This window comes from Acanthopagrus latus, chromosome 11 (genome assembly GCF_904848185.1).
Source record: "Acanthopagrus latus isolate v.2019 chromosome 11, fAcaLat1.1, whole genome shotgun sequence".
Lineage (NCBI taxonomy): Eukaryota > Metazoa > Chordata > Actinopteri > Spariformes > Sparidae > Acanthopagrus > Acanthopagrus latus.
In genome coordinates, this window is record NC_051049.1 from 13,263,769 (window position 1) to 13,276,833 (window position 13,065).

Here is a 13,065-nt window from a genome sequence, read left to right on the forward strand (position 1 = left end):
GCAGTTCTATAGCAGTCAGTTGATGGAGAAATCATTCAATCAGTGCGTTAGTTGAGTAAAGCAAACAGGAAAGCCCTCAGTAACACTGTCACTCCTCCTGCTCTGTGTGCCGGGACATACATGTATTGAAGTGATGAAAACATTAATACTACATGGAACTAGTTTTAATGAGAAGCTCTACTGACCAACAGTGTTGTAAACTCTCCTCATAAAGCAGTCTAATGATTTACTTTACACATATTTTTCCATTCCCCGCCCGGAGGTCAGCAGCCAATGGTTTGTCAGAGTCTATTTAAGACGCTGATAGTTCAAGGTGGTTCAGATATCAGCGCTCTGCGCGCAACAGGACGGACCGAGCTCAGCCCGAGAGGGACTCATACAGTCTTCTGCAACGAGATCCGACTGATTTAACTGAAGTGTTGGAGCGATTTTTCTGTGAAAGGACAAAGCTGTGGAAGAAATGAAAGCGTGGCGCGTTGTGTTTCTGTACTTTCTGGTGTTGGATGCAGTTGCGCAGCATGTGACGTCCCTGGAAGAAGAGCTCGCCGATTCTATTTTTGGTGAGTTTCCACTTCAAACTTAACGCACATTTGCTGTCACACACACTTCTGTACAGAACTAGTCGGGGTGAAGATGTGTCGTGTGGAGTGAAAGTGTCTGATTTGTGCGCCCTGCTCGTGTTTTCATGCCGGGTGTAGTTTGGACTCAGATAATAACATTAACGGACTTTCTATGAGATACTACGCATCACGTGTCTATGACTAAACTTGCCTTTGTGGTTTTTGGCGAATACCCAACTTCTACTACCTACTACTGGCCAGGAGAGACAAGATGTCTGTTTTCACCTTCAGAGGGGGAGAGGAGCAAAGTGGTGAAAACACTGAGACTTCTAGAAGATCTCAACATGAAATGAGTCATCAAAGTGCAGTTATGATCATTTATGTTTACAATATGGCACCTTTATCGCTTCAACCTCTTTGCAGTGCAAGCCTTATAAATGTCTGGGAGGCTCCTGCATCCACCTCCCCACCCCCCACTCTGAAAACCAGCACAACCCCCAGTTGAGTTGAGTCAGCTGACTGTGTGAGGACCACTGAAACTTGGGCAGATTATAGTCGGTGAGGTGGCAAGAACAAAGCTGGGAAAAACTCTCTGTGGTTTCTATGGAGCTCCGTCTGACCAAGTGAACCCCTGTAACCCCCGAGGACTGATCTTGTCTAAGGTGGAAGCTCATTTACTGAGGGGCCCCTGAGGGGCCAGTGCTTATTAGAACCAGTCACTCAGTTAGCCAGTCAGGCGTCTTAGACCGCCCAGCCAGAGCGCTGGATAAGATTTACACATCTGACAAAAACACTGCAGAGGAATTTCTTCTTCTCTTGTCTTGATTGTGTGTGAAAAAACCCCCCAGAAAACGACTCATTTGTGAACCTTCCCCTCCTTCAGGTAACTTCCTCGACCCTCTGAAAGACTTGATTGAACACAAGGATGATGCCAATCAAACCGTTGCGAAATTCTCCCTCCGGAAACCGTCCCATCCCGACGACGACCTGTGCTACATCGTTCCTGGCAAACCTGACTCCCTGGCAGCCTGCACCTTCAACAGCTCCTCCAAAACCTTCCTAGTGATCCACGGATGGACGGTGAGCCGAGATTCTTCAGCCTGTTGTGACCTGTCTGTCTCTTGAAACTCCCACAGGCTTGTTGTTCCCTTGACACTGCTTTGGTTTTGAAAAGAAAAGAAAACACCTGTGACTGGAAGTGTGTCATTATTTCACCAAATTCTAGTGCCATTAAATCTATCCATATTCACTCAACCAACTTTCTTTGCAAGCACCAACATGTAGAAGTTCATACCAAACATAATGCTACTGTAAATGAATTGGACTGATGTGGCTGATTCTTCCTGAACTTACCAGAATTTTAACAAAAGCCTGTTTTCGAGCCTTAAGTTTACTGTTTTCATTCCGACAGTTGAGCGGCATGTTTGAAAGCTGGGTGGAGAAGCTGGTGTCAGCGCTGTATGAGAGAGAGCAGACGGCCAACGTCATCGTGGTGGACTGGCTCACCTCGGCACAGAACCACTACGTGGTGGCTGCTCAGAACACCAAAGCAGTGGGACAGGAGATCGCTCGCTTCATCGACTGGATCGAGGTCAGTGAGATTCAGAGGATTCATTATTACATTATATGATGTCAACAGATTTTCACTGCGTCTTTATAAAAGGTTGTTGGTTTATTGTCGTCACTGCATTTTAGATGATCACTTACACAATAATTTTGGTGCCAAAAGAACATTTAGTCACTTATGAAACCCTTTGTTTGTCTAAATCGTATTTTCATTAACGTTCTTTAAAGGAAACCACCAACATGCCTCTTGAGAACATCCACCTGATTGGCTACAGCCTCGGCGCTCATGTGGCAGGATTCGCTGGAAGCCATGCAACCAATAAAGTCGGACGAATCACAGGTAAGCACAACACGTCTCACAATCTTAGCAGTTTAATTTGGAGAGAGTCCAGTTTAATTTGTGAGGTGACCGGTGAATTCACCGTTATCTGCAGGTCTGGACCCAGCTGGTCCTGACTTTGAGGGGATGCACGCCCACCGGCGCCTCTCCCCCGACGACGCTCACTTTGTGGACGTCCTCCACACCTTCACCCGCGGCTCCCTGGGTCTCAGCATCGGGATCCAGCAGCCTGTCGGCCATGTTGACATTTACCCCAACGGAGGCAGCTTCCAGCCAGGCTGCAACCTCAGGGGGGCCCTGGAGAAGATCGCTAACTTTGGGTTATTTGGTAAGAACGACTTATAAAGAGAAATAAGCACAACCACGTCTATATTTGTAGAAACGGTTAGGGTTTGTAAGTTAGTTATTCAGTTTTTCAACAGACATGTTAGATTTTGGCTTCACATAAGGTACATTATTCGCCATTTCAGCCTGTTGGACCAGCCATTCGATAATGTTGTTCTCTGCTGTAAAAAGGCTACAATGCACATATTTTATCCTAATTAGTACATACAGGGTACACTGTCAAGCAGCTTCAGCTTCTCTGCAGCTCCTTGCTGCTTGTCATTAATCTGTCTCAGCAGTGAACATTGTGACTGTCAGTCACACAATGACCCCATTCACAGCACTGAAAATAAACAGAGGGCCCCAAACATGACCGAGGAAAGGTCAGATACATTTTCTGTCTGAATTGGTTGAGGTAAAGTAAATGTATCCAGAGTGTGGGCAGTGGAGGAATGTGACATGATTGTATGTTTCATTAAAAGTCGCTCCCGCTCCTCCTTCTTCAGCCATCACAGACGCAGTCAAGTGTGAACATGAGCGCTCCATCCACCTGTTCATCGACTCCCTGCTGAACGAGCAGGAGGCGGCCAAGGCCTACAGATGCGGCAGCAGCGACACGTTTAACCGCGGCATGTGCCTCAGTTGCCGCAAGAGCCGCTGCAACACGGTGGGCTACGACATCAGCAAAGTCCGCAGGGCGCGCAACGTTCAGATGTACACCAAGACGAGAGCCTCCATGCCTTTCAGAGGTCAGTAGGCTTTTATCAGTAGAGAATAGAAGGTGTCGCTTGTTTTTATTTTGTTCAATTTTCAGTTAGTGAGAGCTATTACAGAGTCACATAAACTAAGAATATTGCAAAAAAACAAGGTCTGGCGGCTTATTCTAATCTTATAGAAATGTTTTATTAAGTGATTAAAAAGGAATTACGGATTCCTGATCATCTGCAGCTAAACCAACCAAATCTAAGCTTCACTACATAAAACCCACATATATCTTTAATGTTTTCCTCCCGTTGTTGCTCTTTCTCACAGTTTACCACTACCAGCTGAAGATCCACTTCTCCAGTAAAGTGAACCGCTCAGAGATGGAGCCGTCACTCACCGTCTCGCTGTACGGGACAAACGACGAGGCTGAAAACCTGGAGCTTAAACTGTGAGTCCATAAAACCGAAATACAGCACCGTGACTTGCATCTTTTACGTTATAGGAGTTGTTTTGTAACCATGAACAGTGATGTAACCGCAGACATGGAAATGTTTTGCCTCTTGTGGTTATATCATGCTCGGTTTATGGTGCAGAGTTAATGAGGCTGAGCTGCATAAAATATTGCGACTGGCTACAAGTAGAAAACTAACACTTCCCTCTGTTCACGTCTGGCAGGAAGGAGAAAATTGCAACAAATAAGACACATTCGTTCCTGCTGGTGACAGAGAAAGACATTGGAGATCTCCTGATGCTGAAGTTTAAATGGGAGGAGACAAACGGTTGGTCGACCTCCAGCATGCTGAAGATGGTTTCTTCTTGGTGGTCCGGTGACTCAGACGGTGCAAACATGGAGGTCCACAAAATCCGCATTCGCGCAGGCGAGACCCAAAAGAAGTATGTTGTGTGTTTTATTGGAATTAGACAACAAATATAGTAAATGAGACATAAAAACACACAATTTTAGCATTATTAATGCATCATGTTTTTCTTTCTTTCTATTTCAGGATGGTGTTCTGTGTCAAAGACCCTGAAAGTCAGACGTTAACACAAGAGGTCACCTTTGTTAAGTGTAAGGATGCATGGAGGACGAACTCGAAACAAGCTCCTGAAAGGTAAGTTGCTCCTCTTCAAGTTTCTCCAGTGAGTTCAGGCCATATTCACAGGGCGGCCATTTTCCTCTGACATGATGATCAGTGTGGGAAGTCCTATAAACGTGGGATGTTTGTCAAATTGTTAAAAATTTCCCTGACTTGTAATTAACGATGGCTAGTGAAAATCCTAGCTTCTGCTAGACAACAGCAAACATCAGCATTAAACCACTTCCTCAATAACTTTACTGTTTGATACATGTTACACAAGATGGTAGGAGACATAATTAAGTTTAAGTGTTTGAGTGTGTGCATGCTAACGTTAGCATGTTGATTTACCTTGAAATATGGCCCGATGTCCTTTATATGTTGTATATTTGTATATTTTATATGTCTTTTCAGTTGTTTATCAATTAAGAAACTGTGAAGTGATAACAATTTGTCACATTCCCTTTGCTTTTATGTCTTGTACCAAGTGCTCAGCAACACAACAATATCCCATCCTGAACATGACATCAGACAAAATGGCCGCCATGTGACTATGTTCCATTAACCGTGATGTTAAAGCTGATTTATAACAATAAACATATCTGTCCGTAGAGTAACTCTGGAGAAGCACTGACCTCGAAGAAAAAAACATCCCACTCCACTGTTGAACATCCAGTCCAATCTAATTTAGTAAATAATTTATACACCTGTAACTTATTTTACTTCTCAGCATTTTTCAAAACTCCCACCGCCTTGTATATATCCACAAAAGTATGTTTGTTATTTAAAAAAAAACAAAAAAAACATCTATGTGAATATGGTTAAATATTTTATAAAAAGTTGTTCTTTTCGTACCTGTATGTATGCTGTCTTCTTCTGTGGTGCATCTGTTGTGTCCTGAAAGTTGGGTACTAAGCCTCACATACTGAGAGGTGCAACCAACTGGATTTTCTTCAATATCTCTGGAGGTACTGATGTCCCATTGTGTGAAATACCTCAAGTTAAATTTCATATTCGACCACTGTGAGGAATCGTCTCCTCTTTGTGTCCATGGAGGTCTGCAAAGGGAAACATGAGAAATTCTTCTTCATGATAAGATGAGAGTGTTTTATGCAATAGGGTCCACATTATTTACCTTAACGTGTTATCTAACCTAACAGCATTCACCACTGTGGCTCTCAGTACTGTATGTGACTGTGGGACCTTCATCAGTGTGCCTTAAACTGTAAACAGTCACCAGAAGTAAGCTGTTGCTGTTTGTCTTAACTTGTTGCTGTTTTTTCACCTCAGCATGCTTTGTTGTCATTATTCAATGAACCGTGTGACTTTTTACTGAAAACGTCACCCATGAAAAAGACGTTTTAATATCCTCTGCAAGATGTTACTTTGAAGCTGTTACCGCATAGAAGACATTTTGTCTACCATGGTTTTATTAAATGGGTGAAATTCAATGAGGAGCGTGCTGCTCAGTGTGAGGTGGAAAGCACCGTTCATATCAGTGTTGTCATGTTGTTGTACTGTCTGTCACTAGTCACCTTTAACTTCTGTGCATTTGACTTTTTAGATCTTTTATTCAAAATTACATTTCCAGTTTTGTCAGCAGTGTCTCAACCTCGGCTCTTTAGAGATCGGTACTGTAATCATTGTGACTTCATTTCAACTGACTTGAAAAATGTGGAAATGTTTTGACTTTTGCACTGAAAACAGGGGTCGAGATTGCTTAACCAAGTTACTTGTACAGTAATGTAAATACAGCCATTGCAGATGATAGATTTTGTAGTATTCAGCACTGTTAGTTGTATATTTCTGTTTGGAATTTAACATGTGAAATCTATAATTCTTTGTACATATCTGTAAATATTCACTGTACTGTATACATTCTTTAATAAACCAAAAGTGCCAACCGAGACATCCTTGAGGACGAGGACGTCCTGACATTTATTTCATTGCTGTGACAGTGAAAAATGATAATAAAGCCAGCTCAAGGCTGTTTATTCCTCTTTTTTAATCCCCTATCAGCCAAAATGTGTGTTTGCTCCAAACATTTTTAACGTTTTCGATTCTCTCACATCTGTCTTTGATGGAAAAGTTCCTGTAATTGTTGAATGACACAAATTAAGCTCTGCGATTTCCCCATGTCCTTGTAGTCGTGATGCCATTTATGTTCATCTGACTGTCAAGGTGACCCAAGATATTCATGAGCAGATGTGCCTTTTGGCTTATGGCATGTAAATCATTGGTGGAGGAAGAAGTGTTTAGATCCTTAACTGAAGTAAAAGCACTAAAACAACAACCTCACGTTCAAATTCCTCCCACCCCTAGCGGTATGTGTGGTACTACTGTTGGGGCCATTTACATTTACATTTAGGGTATTTATCAGACACATTTGTCCAAACTGACTTACAGTAATTCATAGATACATTCATACACTGATAGTTGTGGCTGCCATGCGAGGTGCCGATCAGCACATCAGGAGTAGTTTGGGATTCAGTATCCTGCCCCTGGTCTCATCATCATCATCCATCAGCAATTAACTTTTGCGGTGTAGAGTTTCCACAGTTATTCCACCGTTACCTGGTGACGTCTACCAGGGGAAAACCTGTTTTGGTTGTGTAATGGCAGACATGCCCTCTTAATGCATTTTGGGGGCATTAATTAAGTGTGAGCTGGACAGTGTATTGACAGTGAAGTCCATACCAATCTATGCATGGGTAGTATCTTTTTGTTTTTGTTTTGTTTTTTTGCAGCCATTTAATTGTGTAGTCATGATTAAATTCTGAAATCAAAGTGTTACTGAAGTACAAATGCAGCAGTGTTATCAGTGAAATGCACTCTTACTTGTGGTGTTCAATTGGGTCAAGCTGTACAGGCTCACAAGATAAATCTGAAATCTAAATCTAAATCTGAGTTGATTGTAGGGAAAGGAAGCAATCTGTCCCTCATCAGTTTGTGTAAAATATTGGATCATTTTACTTCTTTGGGCCTCAACAATGAAACCATCTGTAATGTGTAGAAGAATAACACAACTGCTATCAGCTCATGTATATAAATCTTTATTTACAAAAAACATAAATAGAAATTGTGGGATAACAAGAACAGAAGTTCCCTCTGAAGTTAAGTGGACAAAAAGTACAAAGTTGCTTAAAATATAAAATGAAAGTACGGTAAACTACCTCAAAATTGCACTTAAGTACAGCATCTGAGTACTTTGAATCACTGTAAATCATAAGTGGTTAACAAACACTCATTTGCACATCCAACGTGTTAACTATCACTTTATCACCTTTAACCTGAGCATCCTTTTTCTTTGTAAACACATAATGAAAATGACATTTAAATGACAGCATTTAGACCAAAGGTCGTGTAAAGAGGACCAGTAATTCATAGTCACTGTGCAGGACAGCTGGATTGTCATCAAGGCTTAAATTAGCACTTAAACACAAATACAACAGCAAGCAAACTGCAGGGCAACATGGGGGAGAGTCCCATCAGTCTTTGCAGGGACGCTTTAAAATCGCTGTAGGTGACTGATGTGACGTGAAGGAGGGGTCGACTGACTTCACGGTTGGCAGCAACAGCGATGTTTTCCACGTGCATCACAGGACACTCGCATGTGCAAACAACCTCCTCAACGTGACCATGACACTTAAAAATCCCAGATAAATTAATCCTTTTACATCTGTCATCATGATGGTGGCGGGGATCAGAAGGAGGAGTTCACTCCAGGTCATCGGTGTCCAGTTTGCGGCCACAGAGGCAGACGGTGCAGCCCATCACTGCGGACAGAGTCAGGATAACCAGCAGGATGGCCCACCAGTGAGCCTGCAGAGGGTCAACACAAACACTGCATGAAAGTTTCATTTTGATATGATCTCTATAAGCTAAAGGCTATACAAGACAAGTTAGGATTGCTGTTGACTGTCTGGATCATGCTTTTTAAATGTTAATCAGAGAAATGTTTGGCAGTCAACACCATAGACTAAAAACATCAGCTTCCTTTAGCATCTTTGCAGCTTTGTTGTTTTTGCGTCTATAACAGTTAAGTGGCAAAGAAGAGAATAAACAACATGGATGACGATTGATGATTTCCCACGTGTCTTTTTTCTCGATTGTCCAAAAGCTTAAGATGATTAATTCACAGTGAGCGAAAACTTACAAATCAGCAGCTGCAATTTTATCATTGTTGCAGATCTTTTTTTGTTGACCAGTGAATCATGTCATCATTGTCATTGTCATTGTCCATAGCCGCTTATCCCTTTCCAAGGGGTTGCGGGGTGTTGCTGCTGGAGCCAATCCCAGCCTTGTCTCAGGGCGAGGGCAGGGTACTCCCTGGACAAGTCACCAGCTCATCGCAGGGCCCTCACTGATGAGCAATGTGGGGTTCAGCATCTTACTCAAGGACACTTCGACATGCAGCTCAGCCCTGCCCTGAGCTACAGCCGCCCCCCAGTGAATCAATTAATGGACAAATTGCTGCAGTACTAACACAACATTTTTTTCAATTTCTTTCAATTCACAAGGTTCAACCATTATTTTGCTGGTGAGCAGCAAAACACAAGTCAATGACAAGTTTACTCTAGGCTCATTTTAACTCCTGTATGGGTAGACTGATGTATATATTTTGAGTCAAATTCTTGGTTAAACAGGCTTGACTTTGCAGCCGTGCACATCAGAGAATGAGTCAGCAAACAAAGTGGGTCACCTGCGAAGCAGTTGATACATGAGGTCCTGAACCCTAAAGGCCTTCCTGATTCTCCGCGCTGTCATGGGAAACTAAACCTCAACAGCAGCCATGTCTGAAACACTGACGACAGCTGAACATCGAGGCAGGAAGTTTACCAAACACACTGAGCGGCGGAGGAGACATCAGGCGAACATCTGCTGCAACTTTACCTTAAAGATGTCAGCCAAAGCAGACGGTAAAGAAAGATTTTTACAACCACGTGACACGATGGTCAGAAAACCACTGATCACTGAGTCAGTGGAGCAGCCTGATGTCTGAATTTATTAAGTTAATTCATGGATTTCGTTGTGGTAACCTACAGTGGTAAAGGCTGAAGTACTGGGCATTTAAAAGGGTTTGGCTTTTAAACACTGATGAGATGTATACTGTGGAGTTTCCACTGTAAACAAACACAGATTTATTTACATTCACATCATGTCCTTGAGCCATCACAGACATGTTGAATGCATTCTTTTAGCACATAAAAGTTCCCTATTAAACACTTTATCACCAGCAGCTGCTGCCGCCCTGTGCAGCCAATTTAAAATGTATAGCACAAGATTTAAACTGTGGAGGGGCGTGTTCATCGCAACAATGCTCTACGGCGCCACCGACGGTCAAAACTGGCGTAGGGTTCCAGTGAAATCATGTAAGTTTTGCTAAATGAAAACTATCGTAGCCAAATGTGACAATTAGTACATATTGCTAAATGCTATCCAGCTTAGTATAGTTGGCCAAGTAGAATTGTAGACTCAGCAGTCAGACGGCAAATCCAAAGTTTGCTAACATTTGCCAACATGAGCTACTGGTCAAAGTTAAGGCTGTAGCAACACAACGCCACAGTGTTTTGAACTGAGTAAAGGTGCAATTCATTTCTTATGAATTCAACTTTTTGTATGTTTCTTTTGTGCACATTTGCTCGACCATTTGTGTTTCTTTACACTAAACAGTGTACGTACCAACTGCATGTTAGCCAGCTAGCAAGCCAGCTAACAATGGAGGCACTCAAAACTCCCCTGAAACTCTTAACACACGGCATGAAGAATATAAAGTTATTTCTAAAATAAAATGGTTTATTTGACACTGTGTTGTAAAAATTTAGATTAAAGCCACTTGAACAAAAGATCAGGTATATGAACAAATGTGAGTCCACCATGATGTCACCTATTGTTTTCCGGATTGTTTTCTGGATCTATGGTCACGACATCTATATTAATTCTTCGTCACCTTTACTGTAACTTCCTCCAGAATGTTATTTATGCTGTTATCAAACTGATCCTTCACCTTCATCCATTCAGCTATGTCATCAAAGTCATCCAAGTTGAGAAAGGAGTTTTTCAGTCTTGCGATGGGGCCGTCCGCATCCAGCAGACGACACATGTTGAATTTGTCGCAGTACCCCTTGTTCCCCGAACAAGGAGCCCCACTGGCCAATGCCAGCGCCTTTCTCTGGAAGTGACGTGACAGCACAGAGGAGGTGGTGCTGGCACACGTCTCTGGCTTATCTGTCATCAACACAGAGAAAACCATTGGAATATATCGTGACACATATCATTTAGCTACTTATAGCCAGCGAGTATACAATCGGAAACACAGAGGCCAAACTTCCAGGTCACCAAAGCACCCAGGACCATAAAGCTCCTCAACAAAACTACTCATGTTATACCTTGTACACAAAAAATTGTGTAAGTTGGTGACCCTTGAGTTAATTTGTAGGGTTGTCTAATGGAAAATCAGTGATGTACGAGGGTGACCTCGGTACAAATTGACACAGGCTGACATGTTGAGACACAAAGTGTAAACACATTCCTCAGTAGTAGAGGACAGATGGGGCTATAGTTACCAGGCTGCTGGCAGCACATGTGGCATTTCTCCTTCATGGAGTCTCCTGGACAGTCACACTGCTGCAGACTGTGCTTCACACACACAGACTCAGAACAGACCTGCAGAGAGACACAGAGACACTCAATAAGGAGAAGAGCTTATAACAGGAACACAGGATGGGATACACAAACAGAATGGAAGCCAAGTGAAAGCAGGTCAATCGGACAACATTCGTCAAAGTTTACACAAGGATTAAAAAAATAGAATAATTTTGTTTGATAATTCAATATTGACTTGACTGATAAATAGTTGCTGTTCCCAGCTGGACTTTGTTTTGTTTACGCTAACCAACAAGTTAGCAGGTGCAAGTTCTGTCTATAATTTCAGCAACCATCCCTTTCCATTAATTTCTGGATGATATGAACATCCGTCAACAGTCTCTTTACACTTCTTAACTTGAACTTAAACTACATCATAATAAATGCAAGTGCAACATAATAGTGAAATGTGAGTGCAGACTTTGTGTCAACTTAAGCTACAAAAGCCTGTTAACTGATTTTCTCACTGTAAAAATGTTCCGTGTGAACCATAAGTACTACGTTTAGTGTGAGGTGGAGACCTCTAGTGGTGACAGTAATTATGACTTGGCAAAGGAGGAAGTCAGGTGATGTAGCGTTGACAGATGGGTCAAGTAAACACATAACTTTCACCCAAGACACAGCAGCTCATATCAATTGGTAAACCAAAACGGTTTATATTTATAACTTACAACAATAGGTAACACATGTATTTTAACCTAAACAATGACCGTTTGCTTAACTTAACCATGTGGTTTTGGTTCCTAAACCCAACCAAAAACTGAATGTTTCACAAGGCTCACCGCATGACAACAACGGTCAGGTTCACCAATTGTTTTTGATTGTCCTTAACCGTCAAATATGACATTTTGGAAGTCTTTGGCAACATTCTGCCATTCAGTAATGACGCTATGGTTGTTTTGCCTGTTATTTGCTTGTATTATGTCTGTTTGTTTAGTTCACATTTCAGTGACACATTTCACAGCACATTCAGCAGATAAAAGAGATATTGATATCATGGAGCTTTAGTTTGACAAATTGTAAAAGTTGCTTGTTATTATTTACACATTGTGGACTGATTCATCTCTGGCAATCTGTGAGTAATTTGTTTCCCAACGTCTGGTTATACCAGTCTTTGAAGGTCCTTCAAAGTGTTTTTGTGATTTTGTGTATTTGTACAAATTACTCACTTTTCTGTTGTCTGTTCATTTGGTTCTCAGAAGGATTTGAGCAACCAGCGAAGAAAACAATCTGAGTCAATTAAAATGATTTATGATTAATTTGAACTCTAAAACTAAAACCCCACCTTCATTTAATCCCCTCAGAAGTCTTTTCCAGTCATTATTCTCCATGTTCCTGGATCAGGTCTGCAGAGGTTAACATAGTTAGCACCCCTGGAGAGTAATATATCTACAATGTATGATGAAGCAACATTCACAGCTGGAAAAGATTCCTCGCCTCTCCTGCTCTGAGAACTGTGTGTCGAACACAGAGGAATAACACAAATTAAACTTTTATAGTCTCACATACAGTTGTCTCGTGGCAACACGGATTAAATCAGATCTTTTCTTGGTAACGCTGTGTTGAAATGCTGCCTTTGCTTACAAATAAAGACGACATTGAGCATTGATTGTCTGATTGAATCCAGAAGTTTTTCAGGAATGACTTGACATGGGGATGAATTACTTTTGCTGAATTACAAAATCATATAAACAATCTATTTATAACTAGCTTAAATTTGTTTTTGATCACTTTTGAAAAAAAACATCTTCTGAAGCAAATAAACGGAGATAAACCAAGAGGATGCTTGTACTGTAGGTATGAAGGCCATAGTCACTTTGCAGGCGTGTTTTTGGATTTTTTTTTAAGT

General features: G+C 41.7%; 2 protein-coding genes across 3 annotated transcripts in view; one reads left to right on the forward strand and one right to left on the reverse strand.

Moving 5' to 3' along the window:
- The first annotated feature begins 305 nt into the window (after nucleotides 1-305).
- LOC119028769 (lipoprotein lipase) lies at nucleotides 306-6,480 on the forward strand. Its single transcript, XM_037115031.1, has 10 exons — nucleotides 306-560; nucleotides 1,444-1,640; nucleotides 1,972-2,151; nucleotides 2,355-2,466; nucleotides 2,561-2,794; nucleotides 3,297-3,539; nucleotides 3,823-3,943; nucleotides 4,171-4,389; nucleotides 4,500-4,607; nucleotides 5,184-6,480. The coding sequence occupies exons 1-10, from the start codon at nucleotides 461-463 to the stop codon at nucleotides 5,203-5,205; spliced, it is 1,536 nt and encodes a 511-aa protein (XP_036970926.1). The 5' UTR covers nucleotides 306-460; the 3' UTR covers nucleotides 5,206-6,480.
- Nucleotides 6,481-7,608: 1,128 nt separating this feature from the next.
- Nucleotides 7,609-13,065, reverse strand: part of si:ch1073-396h14.1 (disintegrin and metalloproteinase domain-containing protein 10) — a 31,665-nt gene continuing 26,208 nt past the window's right edge. For both annotated transcript variants that reach the window (XM_037115029.1, XM_037115030.1), the window contains exons 13-15: nucleotides 11,138-11,237; nucleotides 10,579-10,799; nucleotides 7,609-8,393 (exon numbers count right to left, since the gene is read on the reverse strand). In XM_037115029.1, coding sequence (XP_036970924.1) covers nucleotides 8,289-8,393; nucleotides 10,579-10,799; nucleotides 11,138-11,237 — 426 coding nt within the window. In that variant the 3' untranslated portion in view covers nucleotides 7,609-8,288. The remainder of the gene's footprint in view (nucleotides 8,394-10,578; nucleotides 10,800-11,137; nucleotides 11,238-13,065) is intronic.

Excerpts from the sequence above, each read along its gene's own strand:
- LOC119028769 (XM_037115031.1), top strand. The coding sequence starts at position 461 with ATGAAAGCGTGGCGCGTTGTGTTTCTGTACTTTCTGGTGTTGGATGCA. Across the intron at positions 561-1,443 it reads GCTCGCCGATTCTATTTTTG|GTAACTTCCTCGACCCTCTG; the intron begins GTGAGTTTCCAC and ends CCCCTCCTTCAG. Across the intron at positions 2,795-3,296 it reads CGCTAACTTTGGGTTATTTG|CCATCACAGACGCAGTCAAG; the intron begins GTAAGAACGACT and ends CTCCTTCTTCAG.